Below are 19,997 nucleotides of genomic sequence, written 5' to 3' on the forward strand. Positions count from 1 at the left end.
GAAATTTGTTATTTCTTGACCATTTTCTGTAATTGAGGTATCAAATTTAATAAAGAACAGATATTGAACTTTTTAAAAATGTGGTTTTCTTTTTGAACCCCAGATACAGCCCGCCAAATGACTTTTTGGTATCCCCTCTTCAAATTGTTTTTGCTAACTCATGCGTGAATGGGAAATAATCTAAGTAATTTCAGATGAAAGAGGAGATTCTAAGCTTTACAATGATAGGTCATTTGTCTATTGTATTTGTGATTAAGTTATGATAAATCTCGGTTTCGTTTTTTGTGGGATGCACTGTATAGGGGAGTGGTAAATTGCCAATACGTCTACTGCCAACTCGTCCACTCCATACATGGTCTGCCTTCGTTTAGTCTAATGCCATTCCGTCCATCAACATTTAGTCTTACAACCATTTGTGTAAACCAGTTGGTCTAATACCCATTTTATTTTCATTCATTCATTAACACTTAGTCCAATTAGACCAAATGGTATATGAACTAAATGGCCATTGGACCAACTGGTTATTAGACGAAATAGTGAGTGGACGAAATGGCAATTAGACCATGTGGATAGTGGACAAACTGATGGTAGACCAATGATAGTAGACGAGTTGGCAATTGGACAAATTGGCAGTAGACCAAATGAAAATATACCGGGGGAGCTGGTAATATCAGTACTATCACAATTATATTTCCGCTCAATTAACTTTCACCAGTCAAGTGTTGCAAGGAGAATCTGTCCTAACTTAAATTACCTCTTTGGTTTGTATGAGTAAAAACCATGGACAAGAAAAGCATATTTTTTCTAATGCACAATGTATATTTGAACAATGGTCTTAAAATTTATTTCCATAAAAGTATCAATATTTGATATCCCTTAAAGGTATGGTCATTTTGTCTCGTGTCATTTCATGTGTAGTTAATATAAAACAGCAAGTCATATACAGCCCTCCTTTGACAAAACGAAGCAACTCGGTGGAATGAGTTTTTTTAGTACCGGTAAATGAGGAAAATGTCTCAGCAGGTTTTTTTTTTTGAAATACAAAATTTCCTGACTCTGAAACCTCAGAAATTAGGTCTACATGACTCCATTCCTTCAGCGTCATGTAGAGCATATATAGAAAATATCCCAAATTAAGAAAAGTAAATTAATTTTTTTTTTAAAGAGTTGCTTCCTTTTGTCGCTGGACGGCAGTATATAGTACTTCCACAGAGATAAAAGCACAACATTAAATTCAGTTTATTATTGTACAAAAATCCATTTAATCAATCTATAAATGATGAGATTTTCTTTCTTGGGTCTGGTTTCATAAGACTTGTAATAACAAATGCGCAATTTCTATAACAAGCTTACTATCAGCCAATCAAATTGAATGATTTCAGTAGCTTATAACTGCAATTGCAAACTTGCTATTATAACTAGTTTTATGAAACGGGTGCCACCTTGTAGAGGAAATACTGTGTAGCTTCCTAAAATAATAAAAGTACTGAAATTTATTTTAATCTTAGAAATTGAATTGAAGGAAAAATAAAATAAACCAAACTAGGCTGGAATATATATTCAGGAAGTGGGAAGCCCCATCCCCAACCACCGGATTTTGGTCATTAGGTAGTTTTCGCATTTACTATGGAGAAACTCTCTAAAACGCATCGATTTTTATCAAAATAACATTGGAGAGCCCAGAGGCTTTTGTCAAAAGTTGGTGGACTGGGACAGCAGATCATCTGAAGATTGCACCAGACGAACAATTGCAAATTATGTCGTTGTCCAGAGTCAAGAGATTCCGATGCTGTCCCAGTCCAGCAACTTTCAACAAATGCCTCTCAGCTCTCCATTGTGATTTGACTAGCATTTTCAAAGGAATCGATGCGTTGTAGAAAGTTTCCCCATAGTAAATGCAAATAGTCCGGATTGAATATCTGATCTAGTCAACTATTGGCACACATTGATTATACTTATTTATGCATAATTTATAGAATAAGATTTCTTATCTAAATCAAGAAATAATGGTCCAAGTATGTCTTGACTAAACACTCTTTAGGCATATCAAAATGAGCCAATCAAAATTTCCTAGCTTTTTTACTTACATGTAAAAAGGGAAATAATTGGCAACACTGTTCCAATGATCAACATGAAGTTATTTCTTTAAATAAGTATTTTTTTGCAATTTTGACTTCTCAAGCGAAGTGTTCAGAGGGGTGGGACTGTCCCTGGCCTAGTTTGGGTTATAAAAGAAAAAGCATGATTCTATTATGAGCATAAAACATGAAACTTGGCATACTGTATAGGTACTTCCTCATGAAATAAAAAAAAATCTTATTGCATTCAATCATCATTAGCATGGTTTAAAATGTTTTATGTACAGATTAGCTTCCACAAGAAACTTAAAACCAAACTTATCAAAACACTTCCTTCTTTAAACACTTGATGGATTGAGCAAGTACCAAAGAAGAAAATAGTTATCATTGATCAGGGCTCCGTAACACAAAGATTTAGCGATAAATCGCTAAATGGACTGACCAATTAAGATCAATGTTAAGATCAAGTTCAAAATACTGACCAGGAACCAATCAGAAGTGTTCTTCCATAGTTGCTATTCATCGCTATGTTTTGTTCAAAGGCCCCAGGTGACCCGAATACCACTGAGGGCATAGGCTGGGCACCGAACAGTCATGTTGTAACACCACTTTAAAGGTCAAGTCCATCCCAGAAAAATGTGATTATCAAGCAAGCATAGCGCTGAAAATTTCATCAAAAACGGATGTCAAATAAGCATTTTGAAGTTTCGCTCATGTTTCACAGAACAGTTATATGCACAAATCAGTAATATGCAAATGAGAGTCGCTGATTACCCTCACTATTTCTTTTGTTTTTTATTGCTTAAATTGTACATTTTTTTCAAATTTTTACAGATTTGACAATAAGGACCAACTGGACTGAATCATAAAATGTAATGACAATGGTCATTCAGGGAGGAAAAAACCTTGTTTGACATGACAATAAGGAGAAAATTAGAATATTTTATATTCTATATAATAAAATACAAAAGAAATAGATAGTGGATGACATCAGTTTCTTCATTTGCATTCTAAGCACTGTTTGAAGACATTGAAATTTGTGAGATATTTCCTATTTTTGAGCAAGCGCCATGACAAGAACATGTCATGATCATCATACCAACCAGAATGTGCATATATATGTTTTGTGAAATAAAGCAAACTTTTAAAATGTAATAACTTTATTCTACATCCAATTTTGATGAAATTTTGCATGCTATGCTTGTTGGATTTTTCTCTTTTTATTCAAATCAAGTTTTTGTTGGGGTGGACTTGTCCTTTAATATGATTTGAGATATCACAGTGATGAAAGTGGGACTTGACCAGGGTCCCATGGCACGAAGGCTACACCAGTATGACAGCAACTCTGCCATCCCATGGTAACTACCATGGCAACAATGATCAACAACCAATCAAAGTCAAGGATTCCATGGAAGATACCATGGGATGGCAAATAACCTTCAGGCAACAGCAACTTGTGCTCCGTGGCATACAGGCTTAGCGATTGATTGTGAGTTGAATTTTATGATCGATTATAAACAATAATCAAAGCAATCAATTGCAGAAACCAGTCCCAAAGATTAATCTCGAACAGTTATGTTACAGGGTCCAGACCCTTAAACGCAAAGCCGTGCAGTAGATTGCAAATATGGAAAATAAACTTCGCTTCACTTTTGTTTATTGTTTAGAATGAAATATAGTATGCAACCTGATCTTGATTGGGCATCGCCATATATAGCAATTGATTGGACAATATTTTGTTGACAAGGCCAAGTCTGAACAACTTTTGGTAACTTGGTTTGCATTCCCAACAGTGTCCAGCAAAGATGGCAATATTCAAGTTTATATCCATTTTGAAAATCAATTAATGTCTGTTGGAATGCAGACATGACAAAATGGGGAAAAATATGCATAACTGCATATTGTTATGCCGAATCGCAGACCTTAAATATTACTTGAACACAACACGGTTCTTAATTCTAATTCTATGTCACCGCATGTACTGCCTACTCTCTAAGCTGACCTTCTCTTCTTGGGTCAAACTCCACAGAAAATTGTGCAGTGGGTAGGCTTGAAAAGAGGGAGAATCTGCATTGATTTTAAATCTATCAAATGCTATCCCACAGTAACTGCTTGGTGAAGACATTTTGATTCATGATTAATGTTTTGAGATCACAACTTCAAAAAATAGCTCGATTGCACCCAAGTGATCTAGATGGCTTTGGCACATACTCAAAGAGTGAAATGACCTTGTCTCACAGCATGATTTCTGAATGTCATTGGTATATGTATGCCCTAGAACAATAGTATCCCATGTATCAGCAAAGATACTACAAGGGGAAGATCAGACAGTACATAGACCGCGTAATGAAACGCTCGAGAAGAGCGCCCCACAGCGCTGAGTAAGTAACAACCTTTTTTTTTACCTTTGCGTATCGCGAGATGGTTGTTTACAAAACATATGAGAGAAATGGTGAAGGGTTGAGGGAATAGACGATTTTTACATTTTAAAAATTGTTTTCATTCAATTTTTTTTTTCTTAAATTAAAGATGAATATATTTCAGAGGTTTCTGGGTAATAAAAGGTGGAATTATTCTCATGCACCACCCTTGAGCCCTCTCCAAAGTCCCCTCTCTCACTTCCCCCATATGTTTTATACACAGCTGCGTGCCGATGTGCGATGGTTTACTTACTCAACGCTAGTGGGCGTCCTTCCCCAGGAGCATTTCGGGTGTTTGGGAGCGTTTCAAAATATCGCCGAAGTGTCCGATCTTCCCCTTGTAGTATTTTTGGTATCAGTCGTGATTTGGAAAACTAAATACACTAGGGATATTTAATTGATAATAAAGGCTGTTTTATCTGAAGGTCTGGGAGGATTGGTCATTCCAGGTTCCTGCTTTCTGGGTTGTTACTATGACCTTGTAATGGTGTTCACTTGGTCTATCACAGTAGGGTCCACATGGGCTGAAGGTCTTGAAGAGTTGGTCAATCGTGGCTCCTCTGCTTTCCAGGATGTTGGAGATCACTTGGTCTCGTTGACTAGGGGCCATGTAAAGGGCTAAAGGCCTGGTATGACTGGTCACCCAGAGTTCCTGCCTGAGATCAGTTGGTCTCGCAAAGAAGGGTCTGTAAGTGCTGAAGGTCTATTAGAGGGGATCATTCAAGGCTCCTGCTTTCCAGGATGCCGATACGATGTTGGGAGGGAGATCATTTGGTATCTTAGAATAGGCTCCATAAGGGCTGAAGGTCTGGAAAAGTCGGTCATTCATGGTTCCTGCATTCCAGGATGTCGATGTGACCTTGAGATTGACATCACTTGGTCTCTCAGAGTAGGTTTTCTCAGCTTCAGAGCTTTGTCGGCATCTCCAGCAGAGGTAAGCCAAACAAAGCCATACCTAAGGGGGGGGGGGGAATATCAGAATTGTATACTGTTAGATATCTTCCAGATTCGAACTTTAAATGTGATTTGTAAAATTTGCGTATGGTTGGCTAAAGTCAGACTTTGTGAAAAGCGTTGGAAATACATGTAACAGAGACATCTTTGGGGGGAAGCAATATCAATGTACCAGTGAGAAATTCTTCAGCTATACTTGCTTGGCCACAGGCCACTGTTGGGGCAAGGGAAAGTGAGATAGTGATATAACCACAAAGAATTTTCCAGTGGCATCAAAATACGTCTGTTCATAAACCTTGTTCTACTTTGGGTGATTTTATATCAGAATAATGTCGAATTCTCCATGGAAACAGACAATCATCTCCCTTTAATCAAGACCCCGCCAACATCCTTAACGACTGGTTCTTCATTTCTTACCCTCTGGATTTAGTGTTGCTTCCTTTCTTAGGAAGGATGGCATTGGTCGGGTTACAATCACTCGTTTCAAAGAAAGCCAGCAATTCTTCTTCGGTTACCTTGGGATGAAGGTTGGCAACAAACACCTTCTTTTTGAAATAGGCATCTGAAAAAAAGAGAATATCTGAATTCATTCCTGATTCCCAATCCACTATCTCTTATAGAGTTATGGGTTAGGTGAATTAACAATGGATGATAACAATAATGATAACACTACATGATAATAATAATAATAAAGATGATGATTATAATAATCATGCCAATACTAATGATAATAATTGATTTAAAATAGCAAGTAACAATAAGAGAAACAAGAAATTTACTACCTTACATTACAACAATGTTCATTTGATGTAAGATTTGATATAGCAATGAAAGAAATAACGTGATCAAGATGTTTCAATAACCCCCCCTAGTCTGCAGGCACAGACCCTGATTGAAACTTTAATCAACAAGTGTGTCTCCATGAAAAGACTAGCACATACAAAACTCGCTGTTTCAATTAACTCGAGTGAAGTCTACACCCACTTTTGTCTACTTTCCATTTGGTCTCATCCCACATGGTCTAATCCTACTTTGTACACAACCAGTATGTCTCCTTAACCATTAGGGGGCGACTGCCACATACACCCCATTTACCATTTGGTCTAATCTTCAGTTAGGCTATATCCACAGGGTTCCCAGCTTTTCAAGAAAACAAAATTCCCCAATTTTTCCCTGATAAAGTTTAAAAATTCCCTGATAATCATTTAAACCCATTCCCAGTTTCACATGTTTTGAAGTTGTTTGAGTGAATTACATATATTTTCAGCATAAAAACAGTACGGTAAAATAAAACTAATTAGTACCACCATAACCAGTCATTCCATGAATGTTGTTTTGATATGCAACAAAATATAACAGAGTCTGACTGACTACCGTGCTTTCGACTTTTAGGCCGATCAAAATTCCCTGATTTTTCCCTATTTGAGGCATTTTTCCCGAGGCATTTTTAAAATCAAATTCCCTGATTTTTACCTGACTGGAAAAAAGTAAAATAATTTTCCCTGATTTCCTTGATGGGCTGGGAACCCTGATCCATTGTAATCAATAACCACTTGGTCTAATGCCACTTACACGTAGTCTTTATGGTTAAACAAACTGTTTATGAGGGTTTATTTTCAATTGGTCTAATGCCAATTCGTCCCATTACCAACTCGTCTCATAACCAGTTGGTCCAATAGCCATTTAGTCCATACCATTTGGTCTAATTGGACTAAGTGTTAATTGGGCAAAATGAATGAAAATAAAATGGGTATTAGACAAACTGGTTATGACACGAAATGGTAATAAACAAAAAGATGATTGGACCAAATGATTATTGGACAAATGGTTGTTAGACGAAATGTTGATGGAAGGAATGGCATTAGACTAAATGAAGGTAGACCATGTGGTGAGTGGATGAGTTGGCAATTGACCGTTCATGAGGACTAAATTTTAATTTCACTTGAAAAGTAAAGAATCAAGTGGACAAGTGGAAATTAGGCCATCTAGACATAAGACTGTTGTAAATGGCTTTAAGACCAGACGAGTATTAGTCCAAGTGATGGTTGGACAAAATGGTAATAGACCACCAGTCTGGAGTTACTTCATGGACAAGTTTGGTCAAATGACCTTTCATTTCTTTCATCATGATAGGCAGATTTCAAAACAAGATATTACGTAAGCATGCCTTACATAGCAGGATGAAGAAATTGAATAGACCAGGTGACTAGAATAGCACACCAACAAACACTCTATGAAGGTATTTGTTGCCTTTCTACTTTGAATGCATAATCATAGCATGCTGTACAATGTACTTGGCAAGCATTGTGGCGTTTTGTGGATGTAAATGAAAAAACACAGAAAAAACACGGAGACCCCCCCCCTCAACAAGTCGCGCGATATTTTCGCCGCGCAAATTCTTTTGAATGCGCTGCTCGCTGACTTTTTACTTTCAAGTCTTGCGCAACTTTCGAGACCAATTTTGCATCACCCAGGTACGCGGTTCCGAAATTACGCAAAGTTATGTAAGTGCATGTCAGACCAAAAATTGCTCAAAAACGTGATTTTGTGTACTAAGTCAATGTAAATTGTGTTTTCAACCAAAAATCATAAATGTATGATTATTTATAGTTTTGCTGGTCTAAATGTATGTATTATATGCTGTTTATGATCTTAGAAGAGCCCCCAACGAATTTCATTGAAAAAACAATGAAAAACAAAGGGTAAAAAAACAAAGAAATACATAAAAAATGGCAAAATACAATATAATACATAAGAAAATGATCTGATATCACAATTTTTGTCATGTGAACTTGCTAAGAACACCACAAAGAGTTTCTATACCATAAATTAGAACATTTGGAGCTTTATTTATGGAGTTAGAGGAAAAAGTATGATTTCGCAAACTAATTACGCATAAATTAGCATAATTACTTAATAACAATTCGTATAAAATAAATTACTATACAGGTTTGTAGATTATATCCCAGACAACCTGCGTGCCAATTTTCGGCGCGATCGTGCGGTCGACGGCAGAGATCTCAAGGGGAGCCTGGGAGGCCCCCCCCCCCCCCCCCCCCCCCCCCGGCCATATGAACTCCCAAAATACCCCGGCCTAGATAGGGTTAAATAGAAGACCTAGCGGGTTTAGACATGAAGAAGTTACATGATCCAAGATTCTGAGTATTAGACCAACTGCTTGTGGACCAAGTGGGTACAGACCCATTATCACACCGGGGGTCGGTTTCACAAAGTAAAGCAAGACCTGAGACAAGATCTTACCGCCACTTTCATTCATCATGTGGATGAGGAGCTTCCGTTCCTTGTTCCCAAGTGGTGAGGGCATGCTGATTCCATTGAGCCTGCAAAGCCTCTCTGCTTCCTCCAAAGTATTGCAGATCACCGTTGCATATCTGAGGAGATAAAAGAAAGGCATAAGTGGGTGTCACTGTATACATAGCCTCCCCTTTTTCAATGAGAAAAAAAAATAACATTCCTTTTTAATCATAATGGGGATCATAATCATAATTTAACCATTTTATTCATAATGTTGATCAGTGATCATGCTTATTTATTACATGTACAGCAAAATAGCTCAGTGGCAAATCCCCCCCCCCCTCCCCCGTTTCCTGTCATAGTGCTTGTCGCAATGGGAAATATAGAAATGAGTTAATAGAGCATGGCTCTCTAATAATGTATGTGTAAGAAACAAATTAATACACAAAACATGAATTTGTGCCATGCCCAAAGTGATATGCCAGGCAAAGCTATGCAAAGTTTTAGTGCACAAGCTTTAAGCTTTCATTGAGTCCAGACACGTTATCATCTGAGTTTTCTGTCAATTGCAAATTTCACAAGTAAACTCATCTTCTAGCTGTTAAAATCACCTCATTCTCACTGAATTTGAATGAAGTCTTCATTATTCACAAACTGGAGTTTCTAAATTTACTTGTGAGGAGAGTCAGAGTAGTAGAAGAGTCGTCCTCTTGCTGTTTTTGAAAAGTCACTGTGGTGATGAGCATTTCTGATTATTGCTATGTTGGGCAAAATTACATAAATATAGCACTTAAAGTTTAAAGAAAGTAGCTGCAGCAAACAATTATTTCATGAGCAAGTCTTTAAAATCAAATTGATTGCCAACATACATGTACTATCATAGACCTAGATCTGGTACATTGAAATAAACTTATCTTTGTGAAATCATGAAATCTTAGCTGAAAACCAATAATTTTGATGATCATTAACACAAAAAGCGCATGTTGGACAGTGTACTACTATTGTTTGGAAAAATACTTGACATTTTATGGAATTCCTTACTTATTTTGCTCATTTCTCAGCAACTTTTTTTTCCAGAGTCATTTGGCACATATTTTTTTATCACAGAAACTTGGATGGTCATTTTATCTGATTCTGTTCGAATTTATTTTGAGATCGTTACCACAACTGGAAGTTATCTTTATGAACATTACAATAGTGAGATACTTGTGTCTTAAAATAAATAAAAATAATAAATAAATAAAAATGAATAAAAAAATTACAAATAAATAAATAACAAAACGATTAGTCTTTTCAACAGTCCAACAGTCAACTCTGCAGTCTTGATAGTAATATAAGGTCACATTATCAAGTTGTTCTTACTTTAAAGACTGCTTCTTTTCTCCGGGTACTCCTTTCCTCTTCCTCTTGAAAATGATCTCTGAAGGGAAGATGTCTGACTCTCCGATGAACATCCGGAGCGCACCCTTCATAACGCCAACAGGTAGGTTCCCACATCGCACTGCAAAACCTTCTCGAGCTGATGAAAAAAGGAAGATAAACAATAAACTAAATGAAACTCTAAAGAAATGGATAGCACCTACACTACAGTATATGGAATTATCTCCTTCAAAAGCGGTTCAACATGTATGGTTTACTTACAATGTACATGATTGCTCATTGATATACTAGTTACTTTAATAGGCCCAGATTCACAACTTTAAGGAATTTCAATGCATCGTCTAAACAATAGTTTAAGAAGATTATGTGGATTAATTATGTTAATTTTGAGTCCAATAAGTCCAATATATCATGCTTGTTACTGTTTATGTAAATAAGTTGGCTCATCAATGCAGTAACCTTAGTAACAAGCGTGAATTTAGTGAGCTGTGACAAAAACACACATTCATTTAATATACATGCAATTCTTTAAAAGGACAAGTCCACCCTAACATCCTGGTCGGTATGCAAATGAGGAGACTGATGACATCATCCACTCACTATTTCTTTTGTATTTTATTATTATATGAATATTTTATTTTTCTCCCCATTGTCAAGTGAAAAAACAATTATTTCCTTCCTGAACATGTGGAATGAGCATTGTTTAATGCTATATGATTCAGTCAAGTTGGCCCTTATTGTCAATTCTACAAAAAATAAAATATTGTATCATTCAAACAATAAAAAACAAAAGAAAAAGTGAGTGAAGGACATCATCGACTGTCTCATTTGAGTTGTGCATATCACTGTTTTGCGAAAAATAAGCAAAACTTTAAAATGTCATGACTTTCTTATTTAACATCCGATTTGATGAAATATTCAGCGTTTTGCTAGTTTGATTTTTCTCTATTTATTCAAATCAACGTCTGGGGTAGACTTGACCTTTAATTAACAATAAAGTGTGGTCATTTTCAAAGGTATATAACATCAAAAGAAATTCAATACCTGGTTTTCCTTTCTTTGCCTGGGGTTCGTCTGACTCGCTATTGGAACGTTTCCTCTTCTTTCCCCTCTTCTTCCTTCTTTTCTTTCCCTTACCCTCTCCGGTGATTTGATCAGCACTTTTCTTGCTGGGTTCGTCTTTTGTCATCGTTTCATCCGGAGCATTTTTCTTCTTCTTCTTCTTGCTTTGTCCATTTTCCGAGACTTCCTTCGAAACTTGCGGTTCCTTTTGGGGAGATTTCTGACTAGCCAGTGTGGCCTTGAACTCTCCCAAGCCCAAGGATTTCCTCTTCAATATAGGAAAATCAATCTCTACATCATCATGGTCTTCTTCTTCTTCAACCTTTTTATCAGTTGCCTTCTTTTTCTTTTTCTTTCCAGACTTTGTTGTTTCCTCCTCATCCAGATTTTTCACAGCTTCTTGTTTTGCGATGCTTGGTGTTCCTTCTGATACCTTCCATTTTGACGTCGAACTCTGCAGTTTCTTGGATGAGCTGCCTTTCTCTACGGCAACATCACCTCCATTCTTTGTACGAGTCTTAGACTTCACAGGACTCTGGCGCGCATCTCCGTCTATGTCGTCGTCACTGCCATCTTGAAAGAGAAGCTTCTTAGCAACCAAATCTTCCTTGGAAGGGGTTTTCATGCGGTCTTTCTGGATTTTTGTTTCACTCTTTGGGCGTTTCTTCCCACTCGACATCCGATTTATGATGGCTTCTTTGCTTAGCTTTTGAGCTCCAATTGTTTTGCTGAGCTTCTTAGTCTTCTTTATTTTCTTCTGTTCAGGTGACAGGTCCATGATCGTATTTTTTTCTGATATCTTTTGGTACAAGACCTGGAAAATAATAAAGAGAAACTGCATTTATTTACTTTGTTCAGATTTCACAAGCATACATGTAGGAATCTTTAACTTGTCAGAAGCAACACTCAAAGTTATAAGGGAATTTCAAATTTTTATATAAACGCCCGGCACACGCTGTACACAATCTGTTGCGACCCGATTCTCAAAGAAATTGTAATAAATCATGATGAACATTCCAGTCTATGAAATCTTATCAAAGTTGAAAATAGTTGTATGAATACTGAAATCGAATGGCCGTCGCGGGGGTTCCCCATGGCGGGAAATTCGACACCCTTCCAAATATGGCACGATCCCAAACATCGGCCATGTCGGCCAATTGAATTAGAAATGCGTGCTGTTGACTCGCGCGCGCACGTTTTCAGAACAAAGTCGCGCACAGCTGAGCGAAGACGTTCAATGTTCGGAGCCGAAAGAGGTCCGTTTGGTAAGTAAATTATCATTATTTACAGATTTCTATATCAAAATTATTGATAGTAATAATAAAAATCGGCATTTGCGCAGCTAAAATAAATTATTCTATCAACAATTATTTTGGGGTCTAGAGCGCGATTTAAATCGCCGAAATTGATCGCGGCGCACAACTCTACGCATCTGATATTTGGAAACTGCATCCGATTTTTGGCGAAAATAAGCTTCTGGTAGTCAGTAGAGGCGCACGGCCAATATTGGAGACTGTCTCCAATGTAGGAGATTATCTCCAATATCAGAGACTTTTGTAAAAATTTTGGGTATCCAATTTCAGAGACAGTCTCCAGTTTTGGAGATCAATTTCCTTTGTTTACATTTGCTGCAAAAGGATTACTTTGGCGGCAAATAAAAATGTGATAAGCAGATTCCTCATGAAAAATTACCCCTTTTCACAGTCTACTTCAAAAATTCACCGTCTACTTTTGTTTTGATAAGGATTTTTGTTGTCAATCACACACAAAACAAATGGGCTTCTGACCTCAGTGAGACAAAATTTTGGGTGGAAAAAATCATGTTTTTGTTGGTGTTGTTTCTTTTGTCCTTTTGCAAAGCAAGTCTCCAATGTGGGAGATGTATCCCCTATTGGAGAGTCTCCCATATTGGCCGTGCGCCTCTACTGGTAGTAAGTAAATAATTTCCGTTTACCATAATTTTTTCAATTCTATTTGTTTGTGACATTAAAGGACTAGTCCACCCCAACAAAGAATTGATTTGATTAAAAAGAGAAAAATCCAACAAGCATAACACTGAAAATTTCATCAAAATCGGATGTAAAATAAGAAAGTTATGACATTTTAGAGTTTCGCTTGATTTCACTAAACAGTTATATGCACATCCTGGTTGGTATGCAAATGAGGAGACTGATGACATCATCCACTCACTACTTCCTTTGTATTTTATTATATGAAATATGTATTATTCTAATTTTCTCCTCATTGTCAAGTAAAACAATGATCGATTCCTCCCTGAACACATGATATTAGCATTGCTTAATACTATATGATTCAGTCAAGTCGGTCCCTATGGTCATATCTGTAAAAAACGAAATATCGTATAATTCAAACAATAAAAAACAAAAGAAATAGTGAGTGATGGACATCATCGACTGACTCATTTGCATGTCACTGAGTTGTGCATATCACTGTTTTGTGAAAAATAAGCAAAACTTTAAAATGCCATAACTTTCTTATTTTACATCCAATTTTTATGAAATTTTCAGTGTTATGCTAGTTTGATTTTTCTCTATTTATTCAAATCAACATTTTGCTGGTGTGGACTTCACCTTTAATATTCAACACTTCTACTACCAAAATAAACCACTCACACATATTGTGAGGTTAGTATTAGTATAATAACATGATTTTTATTTGATTCAATGATTGTCTTTTTGTTTTGGTCCAATTATGCTTAACTAAGTGTCCGATATTTGGGCACTTCACTCTTCAGCTATTTATCATACTTCATAGACATATAACTTGGCTCTTAAGTAAATTTGAATCTTTAAAACAACAACAATTAAAAACAGAGATTGAAATATGACAATTTTCTTGTCATATTAGTTTCCACCAATAGAGGGAGTACACAAAACTATGCTTTGTCTTTGAAAATTCGAGTTTTTGAGCACTCCAGTGAATAAAAAAATACTGAAAAAGTTAAAAAAAATTGCAACTGTATGGGAATTAGTATTTTTTTGTCATAAAAGTGATATCTTAATTACTTTTTAAAGTGTGTACTGCGTACTGCATTGGCATAATAGTATAATGGTGGGCCCCAAGTCTGCGCACCTAACAATTTGAGTTAAGATTTAACATGAATTTCTTCTTATTTCACAAAATCTTTCAGTTAATAATGTTCCTTATATTATTATAAGTGTACCAAATTTTTCATTGAAAAATGAAAGAAAATATAGGATTTTTTGAAAAAACCTCGGGCAGTCATTTCCAGATTGAAAAAAAAAATGGTACCCCATGTCTGCGCACTCATTCACTTTGCACACGATTCAGGGATTTTGAGTCTGTCACATGAAATGCCCTAAATTCATTATTTTTCCACTATTTTGAGTCAAATTTTTTATGAATACCTGTCTATGTATTGCATGTGTTAAGTCTGTGTTCGTTGCGTACCGGTATCTTCTTTTAATTATTAATAATAATACTAGCCTAATTACTATATCTGACTCACTCCTAGTACCAATGAGGTCCAAACATTACATGTATGGACCTCATAGGCGACATCAGTGATAAAACCGGTTAGACATTGCCGTTTCTATTTGCACCCAAGGACTTTGGCAAATGTACGCCTTAATACATAGTGGATGGTAACAATTTAGGTATTAATTAGTTTTAAACATAAGGAAACTTCTGCGACATTTGAAATTTAATGGATTGAGGTTAAACTTACATTTTCAGTCTTTTTTCTTGAATTCTTGGTGAGCGTTCCAAATGCTGTGGGGACTGATCAACTATGATGTGATTCACGTACTGGTCAGCTGATCGGTCAGGTGATCGGTTGGGGGGGTGGTTGAGCATTTCTGGCCCGTTCCACCTTTTGAGATTCATAGTCAATATTTTGGATGTAAAAAAAAAATGTTGTTCGTACAAAGTTAAGTCCCCCCCACCTCCTTATGAGAATCACAGCAATATTTGTAATGGGGATATTTTGTTCATATTCTTTGCTCTTTTTTGTCCTTTTCTTTTTTGCTTCCCAAATTTATTTTACTTTGAACATATGACTTTCTATATTTAATGACAAACTTTTTTAGGGGGTGGGGGCTTGCCAAATATAACGCGCGACAAGATGACCTTCTTTTTTTAGTGACAACTTTTTTTTTATTTGTCAAATTTTACGAGAGACAAAATGACCTTCGATCATTATTAATTAAACCTTTTTTTGGGGGGTAGGGGGCTCGCCAAATAGTGACACACTTTTTTATTTTAATGTTACGCAAGAAAAAATGATCTTCAATCATTATCAGCTACCTTTCATTTTTTTTTAGGGGGGGCTTGTCAAATTTTACGTGGGACAAATGACCTTCATTTTTTAGTGTTTTTTTTTTTATACTTGACAAATTTTAAGAGGAACAAAATGGCCTTCAATCATTTTTAGTTAAAACCTTTTTTTTGGGGGGGGGGGCTTGCCAAATATTTCACAAACAAAATGAACTTCAATTTTAGTGACCATCTTTTTATTACTTTTAAAATTTCACGCAGGACAAAATGACCTTCACTTTTTTTTAATGTTATGTTATATCGAGATTTTTTACCTGACTGCTAAAAAAGCACGAATGCCTGTGAGCAAGCAACAAGGGGACCAACGGCTTAAGGTCCTCTCCGAGGGACCTGGTAATGAGGATAAATGCCTTAAGGGCACTAGCGCACCACTTGGGAATCGAACCCGGGTCACCGGAATCCGAAACCCCCGCTCTACCGACTGAGCCATCGCGCCTCCGATATGTTAAACTTGGGGGGGGGGGAGGCTTGCCAAATATTACACGGACAAAATGAGTCTTTTATTTTTAGTAACCATCTTTTCTTTTTACTTGTCAAATCTTACGCGAGACAAAATGACCATTTTTCTGTGATAACCTTTTTTGGGGGGGTTGTCAAATTTTACTTGAGAAATTGCACCCCCCTACTTTGGAAAATCGAAGATGTTGTTGTTGTTGTTGTTATCTTGGGTTTTGAGGCGCGTGTCATTCAGATATGAATATTTACGCCTTAATGAAGATTAAGATTAATATCATGATCTTAATGAAGATTAAGATCATGAGTATAGCCTACATCTCAGAGGCATAAACAGATGGGGGCATGGCTGGCCATCCCCCGAGTGGATTTCACCTGAAAAAAAACATAAGAGCAACGGAAGGAAGAAAGAAAGAAAAATGAAAGAAAGAACGAAAGGAAATTTAAAAAGGAAAGTAATGTGAGAACAAATAATCCGGGGGGGGGGGGCTACTCAGATAATTAAAAAATCTGCCATCTGTAATTAAATTGGATTAGTTAATATCCAGAGGTCCCAGGGCTACCAACATACATGTAGCGCGGGCAGTGCATGGCGTACCTAGGATTTTCCACAGGGGGGCAAAATCGGCCGCCAAAAAATTTGACAAGCAAAAAAAAGAAAAAAAAGGCTCTTCAATGAAAAAGGTCTTCAATCGTACCAGAAAAAAATTTGACAAGCAAAAAAAAAAAAGGGCCTTCAATGAAAAAGGTCTTCAATCGTACCAGAAAAAATTTGACAAGTAAAAAAAAAGGTCTTCAAGCTCGTCAGGGGGGGGGGGCAAAATAGGTATTCAAGCTCGTCGGGGGGGGGGGGGCAAAATAGGTTTTCAAGCTCGTCAGGGGGCGGGGGCAGAGATATGTAATTTGCATGGGTTTGTGACTCATCGGGGGGGGGGGGGGGCAGACTGCCCCCCCCCTAGGTACGCTAGTGCTCGGGACTTACATTACGTAACTTTTATCTTCCACATGCGACATGTACTATGCCCCCTCTTATATACCCCTGTTATGCCCCTGCACAGACTCGTCTACATTGATTTCGATATTTAAGCGTCATTATAAAATTATAGCAAAAAGAACGCCTTGATTAAAGGCCATTATCCCGAGAGACTCGCGAGCGTCATGTGACAACTCGCCCTGGATTTGCACGTACAGGATCCTATGGCGACAACAGCCATCGCAAGAGTTGGCCAGAAGAGGCGATGAAAACACAAAATTTGGAAAGAAAAGAACCCGTGAGTACCCGTTTTACATTATAATTATGAAATTAGTATTTAATTGATAACATAGACCTAAATTTAGGCCGTAATTGTTATTAATTTGCTGGAAATTCAAGGCCAAAACGTACCCGTCTGGCGTCGACTTTTCCAACACGCGTTGGAATAGCGGTGTAGCCTAGAGTGATCTGACTATAGAATCGCGCAGATACGCGAGTGCGCAGACAAGGGCACTCCTAGTACCAATGAGGTCCAAACATTAGCATGTATGGACCTCATAGGCGACAATGCGTTAAAAACAGGTTAGAACTTCTAACCGTACTGTTTCCTGCACCCAAGTATGATATTACTCCCAAAATATGAGTTTTGTCCTCGTTTGTTTATCATTTATTAAAAGATTGCCCATTAAATATATTCCTATTCCTAATTTGAATTTAATAAAATAAAGGGAAACTTACATTTGAGTCATTTTTCGATCTTTTTTTGGCAGTCAGTCCGGTCACCGTCGAGTGCGATCAAAGCGGTATGAAGCTGATTTTCAGATCACGTGATACGTGTGGTCATCACCTGATCAATCGACTATCCTTTTTTAAAGACCGCAACAATTATAAATTTTATTATAAAATATATATAGAATAAATTATTGCATAATATTATGTATATTTCTACAATTAAAAAATATTTTGTGATATAAATTTAATATTTGACGTAAAAATCGCTATTGAACAAAATATTTATTAAAAAATAAAAAATCAAACAAAATAAAAAAGCCTTGGACACAGTGCAAAAAACCTAACGATTTGGCCGCGTTGTTAACAACTATCGTAAGGGGCGCTTTATTTATTTTAAAAAAAAATGTACAGCTGTCTACCGCGACGTGGTTTGTCGCAAGATTTGGGACAAATCCGTGGGAATTCTGGAGAAAATACATCAAAAAAAAGAACTGGTGAGTACCGTTTAAACATTATCAAATTACTAAATAGATTATACATACCTTGTAGATTTAGTTTTTAAGGTGATATTAGTGCTTAGTTCTAAGCTAGGGAGGCCCAAACGCGCGTGAGCGGAGTCCCACTTTATTAACACGCCGGGTAAGTATTGCGGTGTCGCCTAGAGTGGACAAGGGGGACTGCGCATACTTGGGCCTTGGGGGAACTTGCCAATTATTGCCATACTACCTGTAGATTCCCCACAGGCACGATGGTTGCAGCTGCAGTGACTTGAGTGAGCAAGTGCCATATTGGCTGTGATCGTCGTGGAAACACGGCCTGCGCCTTCCACACTAAAGTCACTAACATAAAGAATGGCGCGTGGGACCAACCTCGAAAGAAATGACGGGATAAAATCCCCCAAATCCCCATCATACTTGGACTTATAAATGTCTTTTTTTAACCTGAAAGCTCACCTTAATAATGTATCCCCTGTGCTCCTTGAAAATGCAGCACTAAGCTTCTAACATTATCCTATATTCACAATACCAGCATATCAAATAAGTGGGTCAACACGATCTGCGAAGACAGTCTCAAAACACGTGCGAAACTAGTACGGTACTATATACTGCGAATGTACACACAGGTCAATCGAGCACCGCACCGCGAGTATTTCGACCGCGGCGTCTGGTGCATGGTGTTAGTGCTGTTTAACACCAACACCTGTAACCAGGCCAGTCACAATGATTGATGCCCGGGATTGATGGCACCCCATTTGATGCGGGAAAAGAGGTGGGACGTGGTGCGTGGCACTGGCGAACAAGATAGGGGGATTGCTACCCCAAGTGTTTCCTGACATAGAAAAAGGATAAAATAGAATTAGTGATGGAAAATTAGGGATGTGATGATATATATTTTCTTAATCACAAATTAGACGGGATATTAGATTCTGATAAATTAAAAATGTCGTTTTTTTTGCATAGCTCGCGTGCCGGTCGCGCGCAGCTTTTTTTTGCCCCATACGCCATGACTGGTCCCCTAAAAAAAATTAGCTCATTATTGCAACGTACTGTGGTTGTGGTAATAATTTCTTTGTTTATAATTATCTATTTTAATTATTTTTACCACATCGATATTATTGTATATTGTAAATTACTTTCATATGAGTCTGGGCATATATTGTTCATTCATGCCCACCCGACCCGCCCCCCACCCCCCCCCCCACCACACCCCGGCCAGTATGATCATGTAAAAAAATACAATGACTTAAAACAAAGTAAGAAATCAGAGCCGATACTACCTCGCTCATATCTTGACTGCCAACTAACAAAAAGACCCAGGCAAAAAGACTGTAATCAAATATCAATTCATTCCCGTATAGAAGACAAAATATGGGCAAGGAATCAATAATTACGGCCCCAGTATACCCCATTTCAGCTCCACTACTATTCACGATATAATTCATATGAGATAATCAATATAAAGACCTGTATACAGGTACGTGATGTGTCTTCCATTTTTTTAAAAGTAATTCGTTGTAGTTATATTGGAACACAAGTGGATCTAATTCGTCAGAGAAATGTACTGTATCGTCAGCAGGTAAAGTGGATCGAATGCATTAGCGCCTCAATAAATTATTTAGAAATACTTGCATAACAAAAAAAGAATTGGACCCATGCAAGACAACCTATATGCATGGGGCGGAAATCCCAGGGGGGACAGGGGGACGTGTCCCCCTACTCAAAATAGTAGGGGGGACACAATATCAAATGTCCCCTACTATTTTTGGTCTTTTATTATGGTAAGAAATACATCATTCTAAATCGAAATAAAACATGTAGTATTTTGGGACGAGATATGACCTTACTTTGGCGATGATAACCTTTTTTTTGCTTG

The 19,997-nt window shown here is 37.3% G+C and overlaps 1 protein-coding gene across 1 annotated transcript; it reads right to left on the bottom strand.

The window, feature by feature from the left end:
- Window positions 1–1,238: 1,238 nt before the first annotated feature.
- On the bottom strand, window positions 1,239–18,850 carry LOC129276422 (nucleolin-like). The gene is made up of 6 exons (XM_064109131.1): window positions 18,578–18,850; window positions 11,132–11,963; window positions 10,070–10,226; window positions 8,714–8,844; window positions 5,870–6,014; window positions 1,239–5,453 (listed from the first exon to the last, which is right to left on the bottom strand). Exons 2-6 carry the CDS (start codon window positions 11,925–11,927, stop codon window positions 5,324–5,326), a joined length of 1,359 nt encoding a protein of 452 aa, XP_063965201.1. The 5' UTR covers window positions 11,928–11,963; window positions 18,578–18,850; the 3' UTR covers window positions 1,239–5,323.
- Window positions 18,851–19,997: the final 1,147 nt, after the last annotated feature.

The sequence above is a fragment of the Lytechinus pictus genome, chromosome 14 (assembly GCF_037042905.1).
Source record: "Lytechinus pictus isolate F3 Inbred chromosome 14, Lp3.0, whole genome shotgun sequence".
NCBI lineage: Eukaryota > Metazoa > Echinodermata > Echinoidea > Temnopleuroida > Toxopneustidae > Lytechinus > Lytechinus pictus.